Raw genomic sequence first — 19,408 nt, 5'->3', positions numbered from 1 at the left:
GGGGGGGGGGAGGTCTTTTAAAGAGTGTCGGAGCTGCAGAGCCACCCACCCTCAATCACAGAGCTGATCCCTCTTATTTCTCTTTGGGAAAGTCTTTGCAAGGTGAAAATATTTGGCTGTCAGGCAGGCTTGGGTCTGCTTTTGTGAGTTTGGTTTGATGTTGCTGGGGTTGGAATTTCCACCAACCACATCTCTTCCTAAAATGTTTCAGGTGCTCTTGTGATGATAGCTGTATCTTACAAAGCATGCTGAAATGAAGGAGAGTGTCCTAGTGAGTCTGAATTGAAATAGTGGAGACACTGAGATACCAGGGAGCTCCAGAGCCTATTTCTGAACTGAAAGAAAACYTGGTTACTGCTCTTAAATCAAGAGGCAAAGGTTAAATGTTCTGTTTTCTGAGCTTGAGTTTCCTTAGGTGGGTCCAGATTGGCTTGTGGCATCTTTGGCAGGTTTTTCTTTTGATACAGAGACAGGAAAGTAAGTGAATGGGGAGCTGATGGGTTAAGTAGCAGATTCTTGAGGACTTTTATTTTCCTGCTCTCACAACATTAATGTCAGCTGCTCCCTTACAGCAGTAGCTCTGTCTGTTGTGACAAGTGTCCTTCACATACGTGACTTCCATGAGTTGATGCAGTTCTGGGAATGCCTCTCTGTGAATACTCTTGGTCTGGGGGTGTTTGTTGTATCCTGTCAAAGTTACTGGTCATGTGCATCTCTTTCAAGCATTTCCTTGATATTTTCCATGTTATAATACAAACCGTTCCTCTGAATTCAGGATCTAGCAAATACATCAGTTAATTTTTTTCCACTACTGGCTAAATGCAGTATAAAGTACACCTATGCTTTTATTAGGGAATGACATGGATCTTTGTAGCAACAGCATAAACAGACCATTTTGCCTTCATAAAGGAAGCAGTTGGGCTTTTTCTTCTTTTCCTAGAGCCCTGAAGTAGTACTGTGATTTCATTTATTTATCATGTTTTTGTGTAGATGGACTTTTTCTGAAGTTTCTATATCAGTTACGAGCTGGCCTAGAAGGCATTTTTACCTCTTCAGTGACTTTTGCTATGTTGGTGCACTACTTAGAAATGATGTGGAAGTTATGGGGTTTGGTTTTGTTTTKCAAACATTTCAAATTTTTGGAGAGAATTTGCCAAACTTGGTGCTGTGGTAGAACTTGCTGTTTTATCCCAGTGGCTGTGAGACCCACTGCAGCTTCTGACTGCGAAAAGATTGTGATAAAGTTAAGCTGSTGTTATAGAAGTTTAAAGTAATCTGAGCTAGTAACAAATATCAAATTGGCAAGCTTTTGAACCATTCTGTATTATTCTGTTGTAAAAATTTGGTAGGATGTTATATTGGTTACTTTTTGATTCTGCTATGCAGAAAGTTGTAGTTTCATCGAATGTCATACAACTTACCTAAAGGGGAAAAGTACCCAATGTTGCCAATTGAGCAGTAAAGGAACAAAAGCAGTAGAAATAAGCATAATGCCTGTTTATGTATTGTGAAAGCTCAGCTTCCTTTAATTAATTTCKGATGCTTCTTATCCTACTAGCTTAGTATATTTTAATATGTGCTGTTCCAACCTATTAAATCTTTGTGTAAGTGCAAAGAAACAAAAAGTACAGCTTGTCCAGACTTGCCTGCAATTTTGTTTTAATGAATAAGTATGTGATTCTGCTGATGAATATCAGGTAGAGAAATGTCATTTTTAATCTCATAAACAAGAGATGCCTTGGAAAGGGGGTTGGGTGAATGGTGGGTTTTGCTGCTGCTGAGGAAGCAGTGGAACCGTCACTCAAAAGTCTGAGGTCGGTGAGGAATTTCCTGTAACTGGCAAAGTAGTTCAGATGCAGAAGAGGATATAATTACAAAATGCAGTTATACTGCCGGGAGGGGCATAGCCTTGCGGGAAAACATACAAAATACCTGCTGTCTGTCTCAGTTTTGTGAAACATTTTGAGCAGAAACTTAATGCAAGGAAGGGATGGAGGGCTCGACTTGTTAACATTTTAATTTTAGCTTTAGACATGTTTTTTAATCAGTTTGGCTCTTGGAAGTACTTGCTTGTTGAAAGCAGGACCTCATTCAAAATGAGCTCACAGCTTTGGAGGCCCAGGTTGCTACCAGCTCCAGAAAGCTCTGCTCTTTGGTAGTGCTACAAGTTTTTCCTTAGAATTGATTTGAGTGAAGTCATAAATCTACTGCAGCACACACTTCCCCCATGAACACATCAAAGTAGCAGCAGTGACTGTAGGCTTTCCGTTGAAATGCCTTGTTTGTTGAAGATTCAGCATTATCCCTGTGCCAGGCTGAGAAATTATCTTATAAAATTACAGTTGTCTTTGTGAATGGTGAGCTCTTCTCRCTGTCATTTTGAAAGTTTGGTACATCTTTACCATAAAGGATTAGCTGTAACATTCCTCATATTTTTGAATAGTTTGAGATGCCACAACTTTCCAGCTGTTTTCCAGTGTAGCATATTATATGTGGAGGCCAGCTTTATTGTGCCTTCTTACACCATTTTGCTTGGAAACTCTCTTATGCAACTTCAAGTTTGACAAATCTGCAAAAGCTGCTGGAAAATTCCTTTAAGATGTTTTATTCAAACTATGTGCAGTTATGCAGCCAAGACATTTAACTGACAAAAAGAAAAAAAACAAGGTGCAAAAAAAGTCAGGTGCATGAGATTCAAACACAGATGAAGACTCTTTAGTCTTTAGTTGTTTGTGAAGCTGGGCTTGTCATCCTCATCCAAATTCAGGCTTTCAGAAGAGGAAAACACTGGCAGAAAGCTTGCAAATGGTCGTTACTGAGGTTCCTAGGAGACTCAGTAGGAATACAGGTTACTCAGATTTCTGGAGAGTACTTGCACAGGAAAATAATGACAGTGTTTTCACCCCTTTTCTGTCTTTCCCATTATACTGTGCTGATTTGATCGAGGATACCTTGTCAAAGGCAGTTGTCAAWGCCAGGGTGTCAGGGAGCAATCCGAAATGGCTCGAGGAGCTTATCTGCCGTGTGACACTGCTCTGCCTTGGAAGCTGCATTTCTCAAGCTGCAAGGTTCTGACCTCGGGGATGAAGCACGTATGAGCAGGAGAGATTTCTTTCTTGGAGCCAGAAYGAGAATTGGAAATGTAGTAGTTGAATGAAATGAAGAACATGTTACCTAAAGCTTCCTCTAGCTTTAGGTAAAGATAGTAAGAAGATAGTAAGTAAATAAAAGTATTTATAGGGGAATTGGTCTGAGTGAAGAAAGAAGAACCCAACTGACTTGGCATTTTAGCCTTGACATTTCTTTTGCAAGGTACTTTTTTTAGAGTCTGGTGAAAGTACGTGAGACCTCCATGGATTTATAGTGGACCATATAGCGAACTGCCTTAGTGTGATAAAGATTGTTGTCATAGATGTTTGTTGTTTACAAAAGCTGGTTGGAAAATCATTGTATCTGCAAATTCATTTATTTTACAAAGATTATTCTGGTTTCCATTTTGGTATGTGACACCTTGATGGTGGCCATAGGAGAACCAAGAAGTTGATAGGATAGGCCAAGAGGAGCCTAAAAGAACTAGGTGAGGCTAATTTTTCAAGTGTTTGAGTTGTTTACTATTTATTTCCCTAAAAACCTCATGGACACGGCCTCAGATTTCAGCAAAAAAGAACATTTTGCTGTTGTTTCCCTCAAGATTTCTCGCACTAGGATGCTATCCTGGGAAGATCTATTGCATTTATGGATATATCTTTCATTACTTCACGGTCAGAGAGGAGTGTTGGAGGAGAGAATAAAAATACAAACCTGTAAGCTCAGACAGGCTTAATATAATGTTAATACAAAGCTACTAATCGTGCATTTATGTGAGGAAAATTGTCTAAACTTGCACTGGCACATGTAACCATCTGTTGGAGCAGGAGGCTGATATGGGAAAGGGGCTGAAAATATTTTTTAATCCTTATTTTTAAATGCTGTTCATATGGTTACAGAGGAGGATAGACAACAGCTAGAAATGAGTAACTAAGTAAAAGAATATAGAAACCACCTGTCAGGGTGTCGTGGGAAGCAGTTTATCTGCAGACACTTTCTTCACCATCCTGCTGGCAGCTGAGGAGCCTTTGGCTGATGCAGATCATGGCAAGATGTATCTTCCACCTTGATGCCTCTGTTTATCTGGTCCTATGTCAATCCATTTGGTTAAGTGGAGGAAGGGCCCTCCTGGTTTTGGACACCATGAAGGGTGTACTCGGTTAGTGGAAGCAGTAGCCTAAATCTAAGATTAAAAGCTGAATGCCCTATAACATGCTAGGTACTTTGTAATAGAGCTGGACATGAGGCAAGTAAAGGGAAAAAATAATTTGCCAGTCTTTAGTAATACTGTTGTAAGATTCTGCAGTACAGAAATAGAGCAAAACGCCCTGTTAGATCAGCTCTGTTAAGTTTCTGTCTCTTTTTATGCATGTTCTGGCTGTCAGGGTTTCTGCGTGACCTTTAGCTGGGACCCTGTCCTCAAATGACTTCTTCTGACTGCTGTTGCCACAAAGCAGGATTTTGGTTTGGAGACATGAGAGGGGTATTTAGACGCCTAAAATCCAATCTGAATTCTCTTCAGAGTCATGCTTTTCCCCCTATGAGGGGAACATCAATTTTAATGGAGAGAAAACTCACATTTCTGGAATTGGGGCAATATCAACATAAAGATTATTAATTTTAGAAATGCTCAACTCTGCCTTGCAAAATCCAAGGGATACAGCATCATGTGTAGTAATTCCTGACTCCCAGGATTGTGCTTCCTCCWGTAAACGTGCTGAATTTTAGCTACTAATTTAACTGAATACATTATACTGAAGGTTTTGGGGAAGACGAAGATTTAAGCAGTGACTATAAAGAGCTGCAGTATAATACCTAATTTTCYCTTGATTCAGGTGCTGCAATATCTTTTTAGATGTGCAATTTTGGGTTTCCTACCTCAGGTCTGGCCCTTTCATGCAAGGGACTTGTTTCTCACTGAGCGATTCAGCCCAGACATTAAATCTGCTTCCTGAGTTCAGTGTTTTAGACAAACACAGAGAATTAATGTCAGAACTTCCAGCGTAAAAACGCTTCCATCTGGCACTTCTGTGACCTTTTTATATTTGTCTTCTTCCATATGACAAGGACAGTTGGCGTAACATCAGCTTTAAATTCAAAAATAAAATGGCCATTTTGGGAATAAGCCTTTGAAACAGGCTGTGAGACATTTGTGAGAATAAGTTTGTGCGAAGTACAGCAAGTGTAATAAGCTATTATTGGTTTTCCCTTTCAGTCTTAAGCCTGCTTCCTGTTGTATTTGCTACTTCCCAGCAAGCTTCGTATCCGCAGAAAGCTGAACAAATAAAACTGAGCTGCTCATTACAGGTGTGCGGTGCAGCTGAGCCTGCTGCCCACAGAGGTTACCACACAAAACTGGCTGTGATGACGGGGAAGAAAGTGTTTATTTCAGTATTGTTTTCTTTATCTTGCTGCCTTGTGTGGTGGTTATCCTATTTCTTGTCCTTCTGTGCTGCCTTGTGTGGTGGTTATTCTATTTCTTGTCCTTCTGTGTTGTTTTCTTTGTTTCTTTATTTTTCTGTTTTACTGAAGTTCTCCAGCTGGTCTTTCTAGCTGTGCCCATCAAAAGGCTTTGCTCCAACCAAAGAGCTGGTATGTCAGATTATGTGAGTGTTGAGGGACATCACTTAACTTGGAGCCTTCCTGGGCTGCTCATTCCAGTAGGAAAGACGACCCTGCTGATGTCTTCTAGCACTACACGCTACTACACCCTTCACAATTTTAGTCGGTCCCTTATCTCCCCACTCGTCCTTGATCTCTTCCTGCAGCCGGCCCCCTGCTTTCCCAACACATAAGCTCTCCTCTCAATCCGTTGTTTCTCCGTGTGGATGCAAGGGCCTCCGCGGCAGCTGCTGCTGGCCCTTCCTCTCTGTGGAGCTGGAGGCCTCAGGGCTGTTCGCGGCCCTTGGGGCTGTGACAAGACAGATCCGTCCCCGTGCTTTGCTCCCCAAAGACAGTAACTGTCAGCATTGCCGGGTCTGGGCTTATTTTGAATAAAACTGCTCACAATACTCCCAAACATTCCTGGATTATGTTTTACCGGCAGAGCATGTCAAATTTKAGTGCTGCTGGAATCTGCAGCTGACTCTCCAGTGCTCAATTTTCATGGTACCAAAGTGCACTAGAAAATAAAATATTTAGAAAAGGCAGTAGAAACTCATATCCAGATAGGATCCTTTTTCAGGGAAAATTAATGCCAGCCTTATGCTCTCCAGCTACTCAGCTGTTTGGTTAGTAGTCACTCAACTACTGACKTTTTTTTTCCTTTTTTTTACCCATCTGTCAGCTAAATGCAAGTGCTAAGTCCTATTCTCTTCAATAATGAGATTGTTGTGCTACCTTCCAGAGGGATTTGGTTCTACAAATTATAATCTGTATCTTTATAACATGTCACTTTAAAAGCCCTAGTGCTTTACGAAATTAATTAGTACTCCCACTTTTTCCTTGTGGTAAGGGCAGGAACATTATTCTCATTTTTATCAACAGAATTATGGATTTGGAGAGAGGTTAAGTGACTTCTTTGCCTCAAGACATTCTGCATTTTGTTTTTAACCTTTTCCTCATGGAGCTTGAATTTCTCTGTATTGGGTTCTTCCATATTTCTTCTGGAACAGAACAGTTGTGAGAATTGAGATGTTTTGATTTATCAGTAAGAAGTTTGGATGTTTGCTCTGTTCTTCACCCAACTGCCTGCTTTTTCTAGGATGTACTCAGTGGGAATGACCAATAAGGAAGCACCAGAAAATGGATGACCGTTTTATTTTATGTATATCCTTATGTACTGGATGACCAAAATGAAATTGCTTCAGTTTTGTAGGGTGATAAATATAGTGGTTGGAAAACACACTGAGTGAGTCTTCCTAAAATAGATTCTGAGTTTTAGAGTAGTATTTCTTTGCACTTCATAAACATTGATTAATTTTGTTTCTCCTGTGTGGTAGGAGGCCTTGTCTGTCATGCTGAAGTTTAAGAAAAGCATCTTTTAAGTGATCACTTTCATTCTGTACATGCTATAGGGATGACCTTGGCTTAAGTAGCAAATCATTTGATCCAGCAGTCTTGGCTTTAAGAGTCCTTTTATGGAGCTCTTTCCCCTGTTGATTTTGCCCATAATGAAAAAAAAGGGTATGTGTGAGGGTGGGGCTGAAGCAGTGATCTTGGTAATCTTGGTATCTTGTTAACTGAATTTGTAAAAGCAGTATCTTGGTAATCAAATTTGATAAATATATGTATATATTTAACACTAATCTCAGATGGAAAATGGGGAATAATGTTTGAGGTGGCATAAAATATATATCAAAATGGTATCTATCTTTAAACATGATTCTGTAAATTATTATACTGCTTTTAAATTTTTATTGTGGACTTTATGCATGGAGCAAAAATACACTCTTGAGTTCAGGCTCATGTGATCAACTGTAGAACTTCAGTGATTTATTTGGGAAGAAAAGTTGCCTACTTGCAGACATGGTCTTGAGATATGGTAAATACTGTAAGGCTGAGGTGAGGCTGTAGGAAACTGTAGGCTGGGGAGCCTTACTGATGTCATCATGACTAAGCCTGTTTATCCTAGAGCAGCTTTGGATCTCCACAAACTGCTTGCAGGACTGAGTAGGATGAGAGGAAAAAAGGCTGTCCCAGGTGTTGCTGTCTGCTGTGCATCGTCTTCTGAGCCTGATCCACGAGGCAGAAAGTGGAAGAATGTGATCTATGCTATGAGTTTTTTGTGTGGTTCTAAAATTGGGGAATTTAAAGTGTGTGGCTTTTCTTTTTTTTTTTTTTTTTTGGTTCTAGGTAGGTGGTGATAGTTCTTATTTTAAAAACAACGAAAGAAAACCACAGAGAGAAATACTAAAGAATACTTGAGAGTGCACTAACTTTTGTGAAGCTGCTTTTTTATTTTGCTTTATATTGGCAAACTATAATGGCCTAAGTAACACTGCAGCTGACATGCCTGTTTTGATTTGCTATATTAATCTTCCTTTCTCTGTTTCTGTCAAAAGTAGAGTAAAAGCACTTCATACAATAGCATGGTGGGTCGTTGGGGTGCATGTTTTAAGTGTCAGATATGACTTTGCTCTCATCATCTCTTTTTGACCTTACCTTTTTAACCAGAACTGGGTAAATAATTGTGGGGAAAAGAAAATAAAAACCAAGTGCGTTTCAGGCATCTGGGAGAGCAGAATGAAGGAGATATGAGAGGTGGTTCTGGTGGCTGCCTGGAATATTGTTATGCTGCTTAGTAGCAAAAGCAAAGCCACCAGAGGAGAAACAACCCTGTACTTTACATTAGGGACCCTTACATAAGGAAGGTAATTGTCAGGTTAATTAAATCTTGTTGATTGCACCTAGGTTGACAGGTTTGTGGTTTTTTTTTTTTTTTTTTATTTTCCCTCCTGAGTTCTAGGGCACTAAACTGTTAGTACTGCTGCTTTACTGGATAGGAACATTTCCATTGGCAAATTATATATTCTCCCATAGTCATTGGATCCTTCGATAGTTTGAGTGTGGCCTCGGAACTGATAGAAAGACACTTAGACATGAGGAGTGAGTTAYTGTGGGTCTGTGCTGTTTTCTGCGGAGAGGAGCAAGGCTCCTTCCAAAGGGAGATACTGAACACTGGACTTCAGGTGTTCTAGTATCTTGATCTGGAAACTGAAGCAGAGGTTTAAGGGATTCATCTCTTCTATATACCAATTGTTTGTATGAATAACCTATAGATAACTACCTTTTTTTGTCTTATCTCATTTTTTCCTCCCATACAGTAGGTGCCATTTTGGGGTATTAAGTCTGCTTGTGTAGCTGTTCTTGCTTACTGCTGTTTTTCATCATTTTTCTCTGAAGTTGCTGTGATTCCTGCTGGGCGGGGGTTTCGGTGATAAGAAATGGATGTGGCYCCTTTTCCATTTAATGTTTTGAGCAGTTTAGCTTGTCCAAGGTGAGAGGCAGTGAATCAGACAGYGACTTTCTTGAGCCTTTTTATGCATTGTTGAGCAGGGAAGTAATGTCTGCTCACGTGCTCCTTGTATGACAGAGCGTTTGGGCATGTAGCCTGTTAYGCTTGTAATAATCTATAGTTATTAAAAGTACTAAGTTGATTGGACTTTTTTTATCCAGTTTACTCTAAAAAAGAGAGAGGGAGTAAACCGAGAAAGGATTCCTCTGTTCCCCAAAGTTATTAAATCTGCTGGCAGAAATATCTGTTCTGAAAGATAAACAAAGAAAGGATTCCTCTGTTCCCCAAAGTTATTAGATCTGCTGTCAGAAATATCTGTTCTGAAAGTGATAACAGTGACTTCATTTCATCTATTTTAAAAGCCACGTATTTTTCTGAAATAGCCCATACCACTGAGAGGGAATTGCATAGCACGGCTGGAACCTTTGCTTTGAATGTAGTTTTGGGGGTGGGCTGGGGTGGGGATTACCAGTCATTGTACAGCTTCCTAAAGGGGCAAAAATTCTCTTCATGTCAGCCTGCCTTTATGTTTTCCTGTATGATGATTTAAACTGAAAAAGCAGTTATTAATTAGTAATTAAAACCGCCTAAAGGCGTTTGCTGTTTGCTAGATAGTCATTTTCATGGCTGTGCACCTGTGTCTGTTGTGACAAATACTGTGCTTTATTTGGAGAATGGTCCCTTATCTCTCATGCAAAGAGAAAATTGCTGAGAAGAAGCTGGGAGGCTTTGGTAGCCTTCTCCTCATTACCAGCAAGGAGCTAACAGGCAAAGGGCAGTGGTCTGCACTTCTAAAAGCATACAGCATCTGAGCTTAAATATCTGCATATATTGTTTAGGAATCCATCTTTTAAGCAGTAAAGGGGGAAAAAAAGGACACTTAAAAGGTTGAATTAATGTAATACACAAGTTCAAACCTGTGCTGTTCTTCATTGTGATCTGGTCATCCCAGTTGAATGTGATGCGCAAGATCTCCCACTACCTTACGTGTCAGCCTTGCTCAGTGCGTTGTGCCTTAGTTGCATAAGAAGTTGCTGTAAAATCAGTTGTGGCACCAGCTGAAGCTTGAGCATGGCTGGGCTGTGCAGTCTGTGCCCAGCGGCAGGAAAAGAGCAGGGCTGTGTGGTAGCCTGGCGCTTGCTGAAGGAGGGAAAGCTGAAGTTACCGTGTGGTAATGCAACCTTGGGGATGTAATTTTGAACTTAGAGCCAGTGCTCGGTGCTGTGGTTTCAGATTTGCACCTTTCAGGTTTTACAGGGCAAAGCTGCAGTGCTAAATTTGACTTTGCCTAGCAATGAGAGAAGGTGCGGTAAAAACTAGTTAATTACTGTTTTTCTTCAAAGTTAAGACAGACAGATTGGAAATGTGGACTGCTGATTGTGTTGGTTTCCCAGTGTGTTGTGGTCAGTGKTCACTAAAAGGGAGAATATTTTGTTAATGTCGTGGGGTTGTTGATACCCGTGAGTGAAAAGTGGAGAGCTGCCCCTCTGTGACGATGTGGGACACGGTGTCTCTGTCCACATGTCTCTGCAGGCCCTGTTGCTGATGGCCTGGGCACAGTGCTCAGCCTGGGTCCCCAGTGCTCCCCAAGATGTGCCTTCTGTGAGAAGGGGACTAGTCGATGTATGTTTTGCTTCTAGTCATTTGAAAGTTTGCACTTGGCTGTTAAAATGTTGTTCAGGCAATATATATATATATATATTTTTATCCTACTCCAGCTTTGGCCTGGTGGCCAGCAGGTGAAAGTGCTGTCCCCTCAGTATCGAATTCCAAATTCTTGCTGCTTGTGCTAGGGAGATGATCAGTAAGAACTAACAGGTTGCAAATGTATGGATGGGGATTTTATTGTTTTGTTTTTTAATGCAATGCTTGCTTAGTCTGTGTTACTTAGACAGGGAGATGAGTTTTCCAGTGGAAAAAAAACAGGGAGCAGCAATCACAGCATCATTATCTCTGGTGTATTTATAGCTGTGGATTGCAAACATGCACCCAGCTACAGGTGGCCTCTGGTAATTTGAAAGGAAGACAAGTACAGCTGGTGAACCTTTTCCCCTGGCACTCTGCCCTGGCTTTCTGCATCATAAGATCCTGGAAACTGAGGAATACTTCTCATTTTCTGTTTTGCTTGTATCAGTGTTGATAGAGTAACACTTTCATCTTGCTCTATCACATTATGTCAAAACATCTTTGTTGATAGCAAGCATTATATGGGTCTGGAAAGCACAGTGGATGCATGCCTGCTTGTGTAAGTTGTTGGAGGGGGGGAAAATATTAATTTTGCARGAAGGCTAATTAGAAAATCTTCATGCAAAAATTCTTTCTCCTTTAGAAGTAACTGAAATACCCCAGAACTATGTAATTGCTCTAATTTTGGCTAAAGCAGCTCATTTGGAATGAAAAGGGCTTGACCTTAAAAGTTGGCTAGGTTGGAGAGACCATGGGAATAAGAAGAAAGGGAGATCCATGTAAAGCCTGATTGGTAATGCTAGTAACGTCCCTCAGTTAAAGGTGAGCTYCTGTATGGCAGTTTGGCACTGTGCTACAGGTGGACTTTAATCATGCAGAATATGTGATCACTTGTTATAGTGGATCTTTAAAATCACACCACAGCAAAAACACCAGGTAGAGTTATCTGTTACTTCTAGGAACAATTGGAATAAATTGGATTTCAAGGTGCAGAATTCCACAAAGGAAACTGCAAAGCATATATTGGGACAGGTTTGTATTGGAGGTTCTTTGGGTTATGGGAGAAGAGCCCCGTTTAAATATGTGTATTAACACAGTTGTCTGACTTGTGACCATTTTATGATGACAGGTTTTCAAAGATGCTTTGTCTGTATGTGCATGAATGAATATTATGTTTGTTTAATTGTAGATATGTGAAAAGTACAATTGATAGCAAATTAATACTACTAATAATATACAAACAATCTATCCTTAAATACTTACAAATGATCTTTGAGAAAATATATTATGGGTTCTCTAGATTTGCCTTATGATTTAAGGAGCCTCTAGGGTCTGCTTGCATCATGATTTATGTCTTTTCCCCATAGCCATGGGAGCTAAAAATATTCCTTCTCTTCTCTATGGAAAGTTGAGTCTCTAATGCCTGAGTAGAGAAACAGAGGCTCCAGTAAAAGAAAAAGGAAAGAAAGAAAGAAAGAAAAAAAACCTACAACTATATGGCTTTAACAAATACCTTATAAATTAGAATAGCCTAACACAATATATATAAAATTGTGAAGCTGGAATATCCCCACTTTCAGTTCTTTTTCCTTTTGAACAAGCACTATTCATGTTTTGGTGGATTAGGAAGGAAGTTGCAGAGTTTGCAGTTYGGCAGAATCGTGCTCTGCAGTAAGGAAGAATTGCACTTCTGTGCTTTAGTGTGCTGCTCAGCTGGGCTCTCACGTTCCAGAGCCTGGGAACTGATTTACTGATTTGAGTTGCTGGGACATATGGTGATAATAACAATAACGTGGTATAAGCATTATTTAAAAATACAATAATACACTAGGTTGTGGGGTTTTTTTTTCCTGCAGGACAGCACTGAATTCACACATAAAATATCATTTATTTAAGTTTAGTCTCATCCAATTTTAAGCAGTGGAGATCAATACTTCTTGCAGATATCAGTCAATAGATGGGAAAAAGCAGTCAAGTGGCACTGTTACAAAGAACAGACTGTAGATGTTGAGAGAAAATACACATATGTATGAACTTTATGCAGGCTTCTGTCTTTCAAGGTCTTTTATTACACTGTGCAAGTGTGTGCTTTTTATTGATACCATTGTTAGTGTTTGTCCACCATATAAAATACATATGTAGTTTGCAGTCATAAAATTGAAATAGAAAATGAATTGTTACGAAATCTGGTGCCTTTTTCAAGCTGAAATGTGGAGTGCCATGCACTCTAAGCCTGTAAAACAGTCAATGAATACTATTTAAAAAAAAATAATATTTTTTCCTTTCAGATATGTGTCACAAAGATGTCTACACGGAACTGCCAGGGAATGGATTCAGTGATCAAACCTCTGGATACAATTCCTGAGGATAAGAAAGTCAGGGTTCAGAGGACGCAGAGTAGCTTTGACCCCTTTGAGAAGCCAACGAATCAAGTGAAGAGGGTTCACTCGGAGAACAATGCTTGCATCAACTTCAAAACATCGTCTGCAGGGAAGGAATCGCCCAAAGTCCGACGGCATTCCAGCCCCAGCTCCGTAAGTTCCTAACACCTGTAGATGTACTAGTTCGTGGAATAAACAGCACTGAATACATGTTTTCTCTCCTACAAAGGAAAGGAGTACTTAAAGCAAGGAGTTTGTGGCTGCTGCTGAAAGTGTTTTGTGTTTAGCTGTARGATATAAAGTATGTGTGGATATACATGTATACACACATACATATGTGTATGTAAAATGTGAAAATAAAACTTGAAAAAGCAGTGAACTTTGAGATTCTTCTCAGATAGTAGCWAATGTATCTCAAGCATTTTACAGTCCTGTTTCTCTTGGGGTGTTACAGCTTCTATATGTCTGTGAAGCATTTTTGCTGAAGATTGCTTTTTTATGAAGGGGGAAATTTAGGGAACCCTGTGAGTTGCTCTTTTGTTTTTTAGATTTAGGTTTTGGAGAAACCTCAGAATAAATAACATTTGACAGTGTTTATTTACATTTGAAAATTCTGTCAAAACTAAAATAGTAAAAATGTGGTTTGTTTTTTTAACCTGGCAGAATTGGTATGTGTAYATGTGTATGTAAGCAAAATCAGCTGAGAAGGGATTGGTAATACATTACCATTTCTTTTCTTTAGTATTTTGAAGAAAAACTAGATAAAATGTCATATCTTTTATGAATAAAGCCCAGACAGATTTTCCCCAAGAGACCTTCAGAATTATTGAAAAACTATTTCTGTTATGCTTTGGCAGGAAAAATCCATAATAATGTGACCTTTGAGTTGAAGATTACAGATCTAAGCAGAATGCGTATAATACTTCGGTTATTACTTGGCATGAAAATAGCTTAAAAGGTTGATTGCCTCTTCCTACAACATTGTCTCCCAGTCTTGTGGACATCATCTGTCCCTCTGTTCAGAAGTTTGGCTAAATTCTGTCCAACTTCTAAAAAGAAATGCCAGAAATTTATTTTCTGTAGATGAGCTTTGTTTAGCCCMGGTGAACTAACAGGTAAGATGTCATGCCTCTAAGGGACTGTCCTTTGTAGAAAAGGTTGCATTTTAAAATGTAACCATCTATAACAAAAATAAATTTGCTTTTCCATCATCATGTCATGATATATATTTGCTGCCAAAGATGTCTCCTGCATGTTCCAGATCAATCCATAACAAGGAGTTCTGYGTGAATGGAGAACAGCTGTAAAGCCATTACAATCCCCAAAGCAGGACTGGTTTTTTTCAGCTTGCTTTGGAGGTAGTTGCTTCATGCAGGCATTTCAGCCATGTATATTCATTGTTTTTCATGTTATTCAGTCTATRGCTATTTATTTTCTTATTAACATGTTCTAAAATAATTCTTAACTCTTTTTAGAAAATGAAAAGCTCGGTGTCTGATGCAAGTTTTAAAAAAAAGCAAATTATATTTGGTGCCTGTTTATTATTTGGCACCACAATTGTTAATTTAAAATGAATTTGCTATTGAAGTTTTTGGGTTTTGTTTGTAGCATTAGCTCATTTCCCATCGCTGCTTTTTCCTCTTAAAAACTAGTACTCATTTCAGTGAATGCTTCACATTCTTCTTTTCTGTTAACACTAGAAGCTTTGGTTTGCTTTTGCTTCCAAATTTTTGMAGCAGATGTATTTTGACATCTTTACCCGAAGTCTTGCTCCTATTTCCCAGAGGACCCACGCCATCTCCAAGGATCCCAGTGATTTCCCATGTAAATGATATTAATGCCTCCTCAGCTTGCATGTGTCTGGCTACAGCCCTAGCTAAACAAGAAGCTTTGCTGATCTTCTCTCATGAAGAGTTGCATGGAATTGGTAGGGGCTTCTTCTGCGTTGGAGTAGATACATAGGAATTTCCTGAAATATAGTCTGATTTTTTTTTAAACTTCTTGTAGTTCTACCCGGTTTACAGAGCTCTGGTCTGTGAAGTGGCTTCTTTCTCACTGCTGCAAGGCAGTATGAGTCATTTCTTACTCTTGCTCATAAGAGTGATCGTAAAGACTCCCAAGGGAAAATAATTCACGGCATAGTGACGGTGCCTGTGTCAATGGAAGGGAAAAGAAGTAGCTTCAGCAAGGGGCAGTGGTGGCCTCCGTGCTGGTCAYGGGTCACACATGGCCTGGCCCTACGTCTACATTGAAGTCATCGAGCCAACTCCGCATTTCCTCTGTGTTGGATGTGGTGCCTCAAGGACGTGTCCTTGAGTGTTTGTATGTGCGGTTGGTGGTGGGAATTCACCATTCTCTTATTTTGAATAACACATGGATTGACTGAGGGATTTTAGCTTCATTTTGTCTGAGTGCTGGTGTTGGGTAGCAGGTATGCTTGCTGCTTTCTCTTTTCCTTTCCACCAGGATTGAACTGTACCTTGGGTCTCTGGAGAAAGCGTCCCTGGTGTGGATGATACCAATCCAAACTGGCATTTCAGTTTCTGCAAATACTCTGCTGAGGATGTTGTGCTGGATCGTAGTGGGTACAGATAGACCATTTGCTTCCAGTCTGGCTGTGCTTTCCATACTCTTTTTAAGATATGCTGGTAGATGAACGCAACCTGCAATTTTCACTTTCCACACTTCATTACTAGAGGTGTGGGAACTGCAAGTGGCTTCCTTCTAGACTCAAGATGGCTCCTGAAGGACCATCTTTAGATGGTCTAGGCCTAGGGCACTAGGTTCTGYTCAGATTAGGCTCAGACTTGCTGGCTGCCTGGCAATTACCAGCTTCCATGTGTGAGGATCACCTAGGAATACATCGTCCGTTTTGTGTTTTCTGAAGCTTCTGCTGTTGGTGGGTGAAAGCTCTGCTCTTCCASGGGAGAGAGGGCACATGGAGAAGTCTGGGAGAGCTGGGGCTCAGCATTCCTGCCCTCACGCTACCACTCAGGAACTAAATCGTTCGCTCTTGAACATGAAGTAAACTTCTGCAGGTGATGTCGCAGCTCTCCACAACCCTGCAGCATTCGGTGTCATTCATTAGTGCCAGAGCACAGAGGAGTGAGYGAGCACGTTATCCTTTCAAAAGAAGGAAAAAACTTTAAAGTCATTTTACCTGATGGTTCAGTAGTCATTGTGTAATAGAGTAACATTGTATTTAGTTTTCATGTTTTCTTTTTGTAAGAAGAAATAAAACGTCTATGAATGAGTACAAAACTCTTTGAATGCTATTACTGAATAAAACTTTCATCAGGACCCACATATGCTCTTTTAATGTATTGGGCTTGCTGTTTGGGTGCTCTTCCCCTGGATGGGATGRCCTGGGCCTGGGCCTAGGCCTAGCCGTGCGTGCCCCATTGGCCGCCGTTGGCAGAGGCAGCTTGGCCAGCACAGCTGCTGTTAAGCTCCGCTCCAGGCCTGGTGCGTRACTAATAGTGGCTGCTTGTTGAGCAGACAGCTCCGGCTTGAAATCTAGCCTTTCAAAAGTTGAATTTGTCAGAGGGCACCTGTCAGCTTCTCTGGAGTTAGAATTAAACTTCATATATGTTTGTGCACAGATATACATCTTCATTGACTATCAGCATGAAAATCTTTTGCCTACAAAATAAAGAATCTTGGTTTTCTCTTACAAAAGAATAAAGAGTAGAATAAACTGGCTGAGGAGGAAGTGGGGGAAGGACAACTCAAAAACAAAGCCCTCTCCACCAAAAATATACTTGTTTCAGATGATGTTTTGAATCTGTTTGAGATTCCTCCTTTCTGGGCATTTGGCCTTATTTATTGTTCTCTAGTTTAAGATAAAGTTTTATTGTATATGAGGTACACATTTTATATACTAAAATAATACTGTTGCACAGTACGTAAATAGAAGTTTGCATATTTTATAACCTGGACATCTGGTGAAGATTTAGTTACCTGATGGTACACAGCAGTGTTTATTTTTTGATTGGCTTAAGATCCATGGCAATGATCAGCTAATTCAAATGTCATGCCAGGTTATGCACACTACCCTTCAGTTACTTATTTAAATCTAAATGTAGTGAAACACTACCTACTCACATAAATGTAAAATACACCCTGGGGTGAAAATGAATTGGCTGAGTAGGGTGTTGCTGCTCCTTTTTTTTGCACTAATTTTTGCACTAATGCCTTTTGTCTCCTTTTCTAACTTTAATTTTCAGTTGTATTATATGCAACTTTCATCTAAAAGGAAATGCATCAATATGCATGAATTGATTCTCTTCACACTTTGTGAATCTGTTGCATAAGAGATCTAACTGCAAAGCAGAAACACGACTTGCTTATTAATAGAGCAACTGCGAATTAGCCGTAGTCAGGAGTTTGTCTCAAAGTACAACATCTTTTGTTTCTGCCTTAGCACTTTGTGTGCCCTGCTTACCAGTCTGTTCTGGTGTAAGAAACCTTTTCTATATTTATGAATCCATTACTTAAAGGGTAACTATGTCCCTTCCTAGTGGGCTTTTTGTGGATGTAAAGTAATTCCAAAGATCAGTGTAGAGAGTTGATTTTTCTTTTCAAGGACAAGGAGATATAGATGTCTGTATGTGTGTGTGTGTATATATATATATTTATATTCCTGTGTGTGTATATATTTTATTTGCAGGGTAATGTTTAAATGATAAAAAGTAGTAGTTGATCCAGCTCTTATGCTTTAATAGTCTGGAGCACAAGAAAACAGCTTTAAAAACTTGGTGTGCCCTTTGAGAAAGTGCTCTATGGAAACTCCGTCTCACGTTGCTCTTAATTTATGGCTGTATCCTGAAGAGATTGAAAGATGTAAGTGACAGGAGGGGAATTGGACATTAGGATACCTCTGTTTAATATTCAGTTTGGATTCTTGTACATCTCTGCATCCTTTGAGCACTGTCCTTCAGAACAGTCCAAATTGCAATGTTTAAAAAGAAAGGGGGAAAAAAAAAGGTCAAATTGACCRATTATTGCATGTAGGAACTGAAAGAAAACCAAAAGAAAAAAAGCAAATTATTGTGAAACTTACATATAGTTCTGTAAGGAAAGCTTTGCCTTTGTGCCAAGGGAGAAAAGCTTTTGTTTAAAATATATAAATAAATAGATTCATTTTKTGCAATCTGGTCTGAAGCCTCTGGGCCTACCCGTTATTCTCAAATTTTTCTAGCTTTGAGTTTCTTCTGAGGCATATATCAAAAGAGATCCTTTTTGGTTTTAAATAATTTACAGTGGAGCTGTGAACATAATATTTTTCCCTTGAGGACAGTTTTATATTGAAGTTCAATATCCTGCAGTTTAAAAAAAAAAAAAAAAGTCTATTTAAAACTTAAGCTCAGGAGTGTGATGGTGAAGTGTGACATTCACAAGCTGTTTTGTGGTTATGAAAAATTCATAAAGACATAACCCACACAGCTTGTATATAAGAATAATCAGGTGGTCCTCAATGTAATTGCCATTAAAGCTTTCTTTACTACATAGGTTTGGAAAATTTCTGTGAAAGGCAGGTATTCACATGGGAATACAGTGTAAGAAGTTGTACGGCAAGGCCTCGGGATAATCCTGTTATCCCTGCTGCAATCCGTGTCGGTGAAGGGGCTACTTAAAATGACCTGGTCCTAGCAGACTGTTTCCTCTCATTTCTTTTCGTCTGTGTTATTTTTAATCCACATCAATTTGAACTGCTGGCTTCTTCTATTGCATGCTCAGCATTTTGGCATACTCTTTCCATCTATGTTACTCTGATCTGCATTTCCTTTCCCTGAGGGAAAAAAAAAATCTGATCTTGGTTACTATCATCCAACCTACTAAAGATCATCACTCCTGGTGCTCAGTGGTTACACTAGTTTTGTGGCACCGGGAAAGATGTAAGCTAATAATAATAAAGCTACATGGAAACTACATTCCAAAAGTGAAGCAATAACATAAACTAGTTCAACTGTTGTTTTCTGAAGGCCAAAAAAGTAGACCTGTCTGTAGTGCAGTCTGCCAGTTTACTCTTGCAGGTAACATGATCCAACACAATCTGTGCTGACTTTCATGGTGTCTTGGGACTTCCAGTTCTTAGCAGCTTGAGGATGTTTGCTCCATTCTGTAACAGCATCTCATCTGTCTTTTCTGTTTGAGTTTTGGGAAAGATTTTTCCCTAGTATGAAGGTTACCTTTTCAATGGCTTTCCAGTAAGGCCAACTTCTCACTGACCAGTTGTTTAGTGTCTGATTAATTAATTATGGGATTCTTTTTTTTCCCCGTTAAATGGTTTTATCCT

General features: G+C 39.6%; 1 protein-coding gene across 5 annotated transcripts in view; it reads left to right on the top strand.

Moving 5' to 3' along the window:
• Positions 1 to 19,408, top strand: part of CDK14 (cyclin dependent kinase 14) — a 283,282-nt gene that overhangs the window by 53,645 nt on the left and 210,229 nt on the right. For 4 of the 5 annotated variants that reach the window (XM_026039394.1, XM_026039392.1, XM_026039390.1 and 1 more), the window contains exon 2: positions 13,018 to 13,263. In XM_026039394.1, coding sequence (XP_025895179.1) covers positions 13,033 to 13,263 — 231 coding nt within the window. In that variant the 5' untranslated portion in view covers positions 13,018 to 13,032. Of the gene's footprint in view, positions 1 to 16; positions 103 to 13,017; positions 13,264 to 19,408 lie in introns of those variants that run through there. The other variant, XM_026039391.1, reaches the window with a different exon arrangement.

The sequence above is a fragment of the Nothoprocta perdicaria genome, unplaced genomic scaffold (genome assembly GCF_003342845.1).
Source record: "Nothoprocta perdicaria isolate Ctin4 unplaced genomic scaffold, notPer1 scaffold_23, whole genome shotgun sequence".
NCBI lineage: Eukaryota > Metazoa > Chordata > Aves > Tinamiformes > Tinamidae > Nothoprocta > Nothoprocta perdicaria.
The sequence above is the reverse complement of the archived record's forward strand: the minus strand, read 5'-3'. Positions and strand labels throughout refer to the sequence as shown.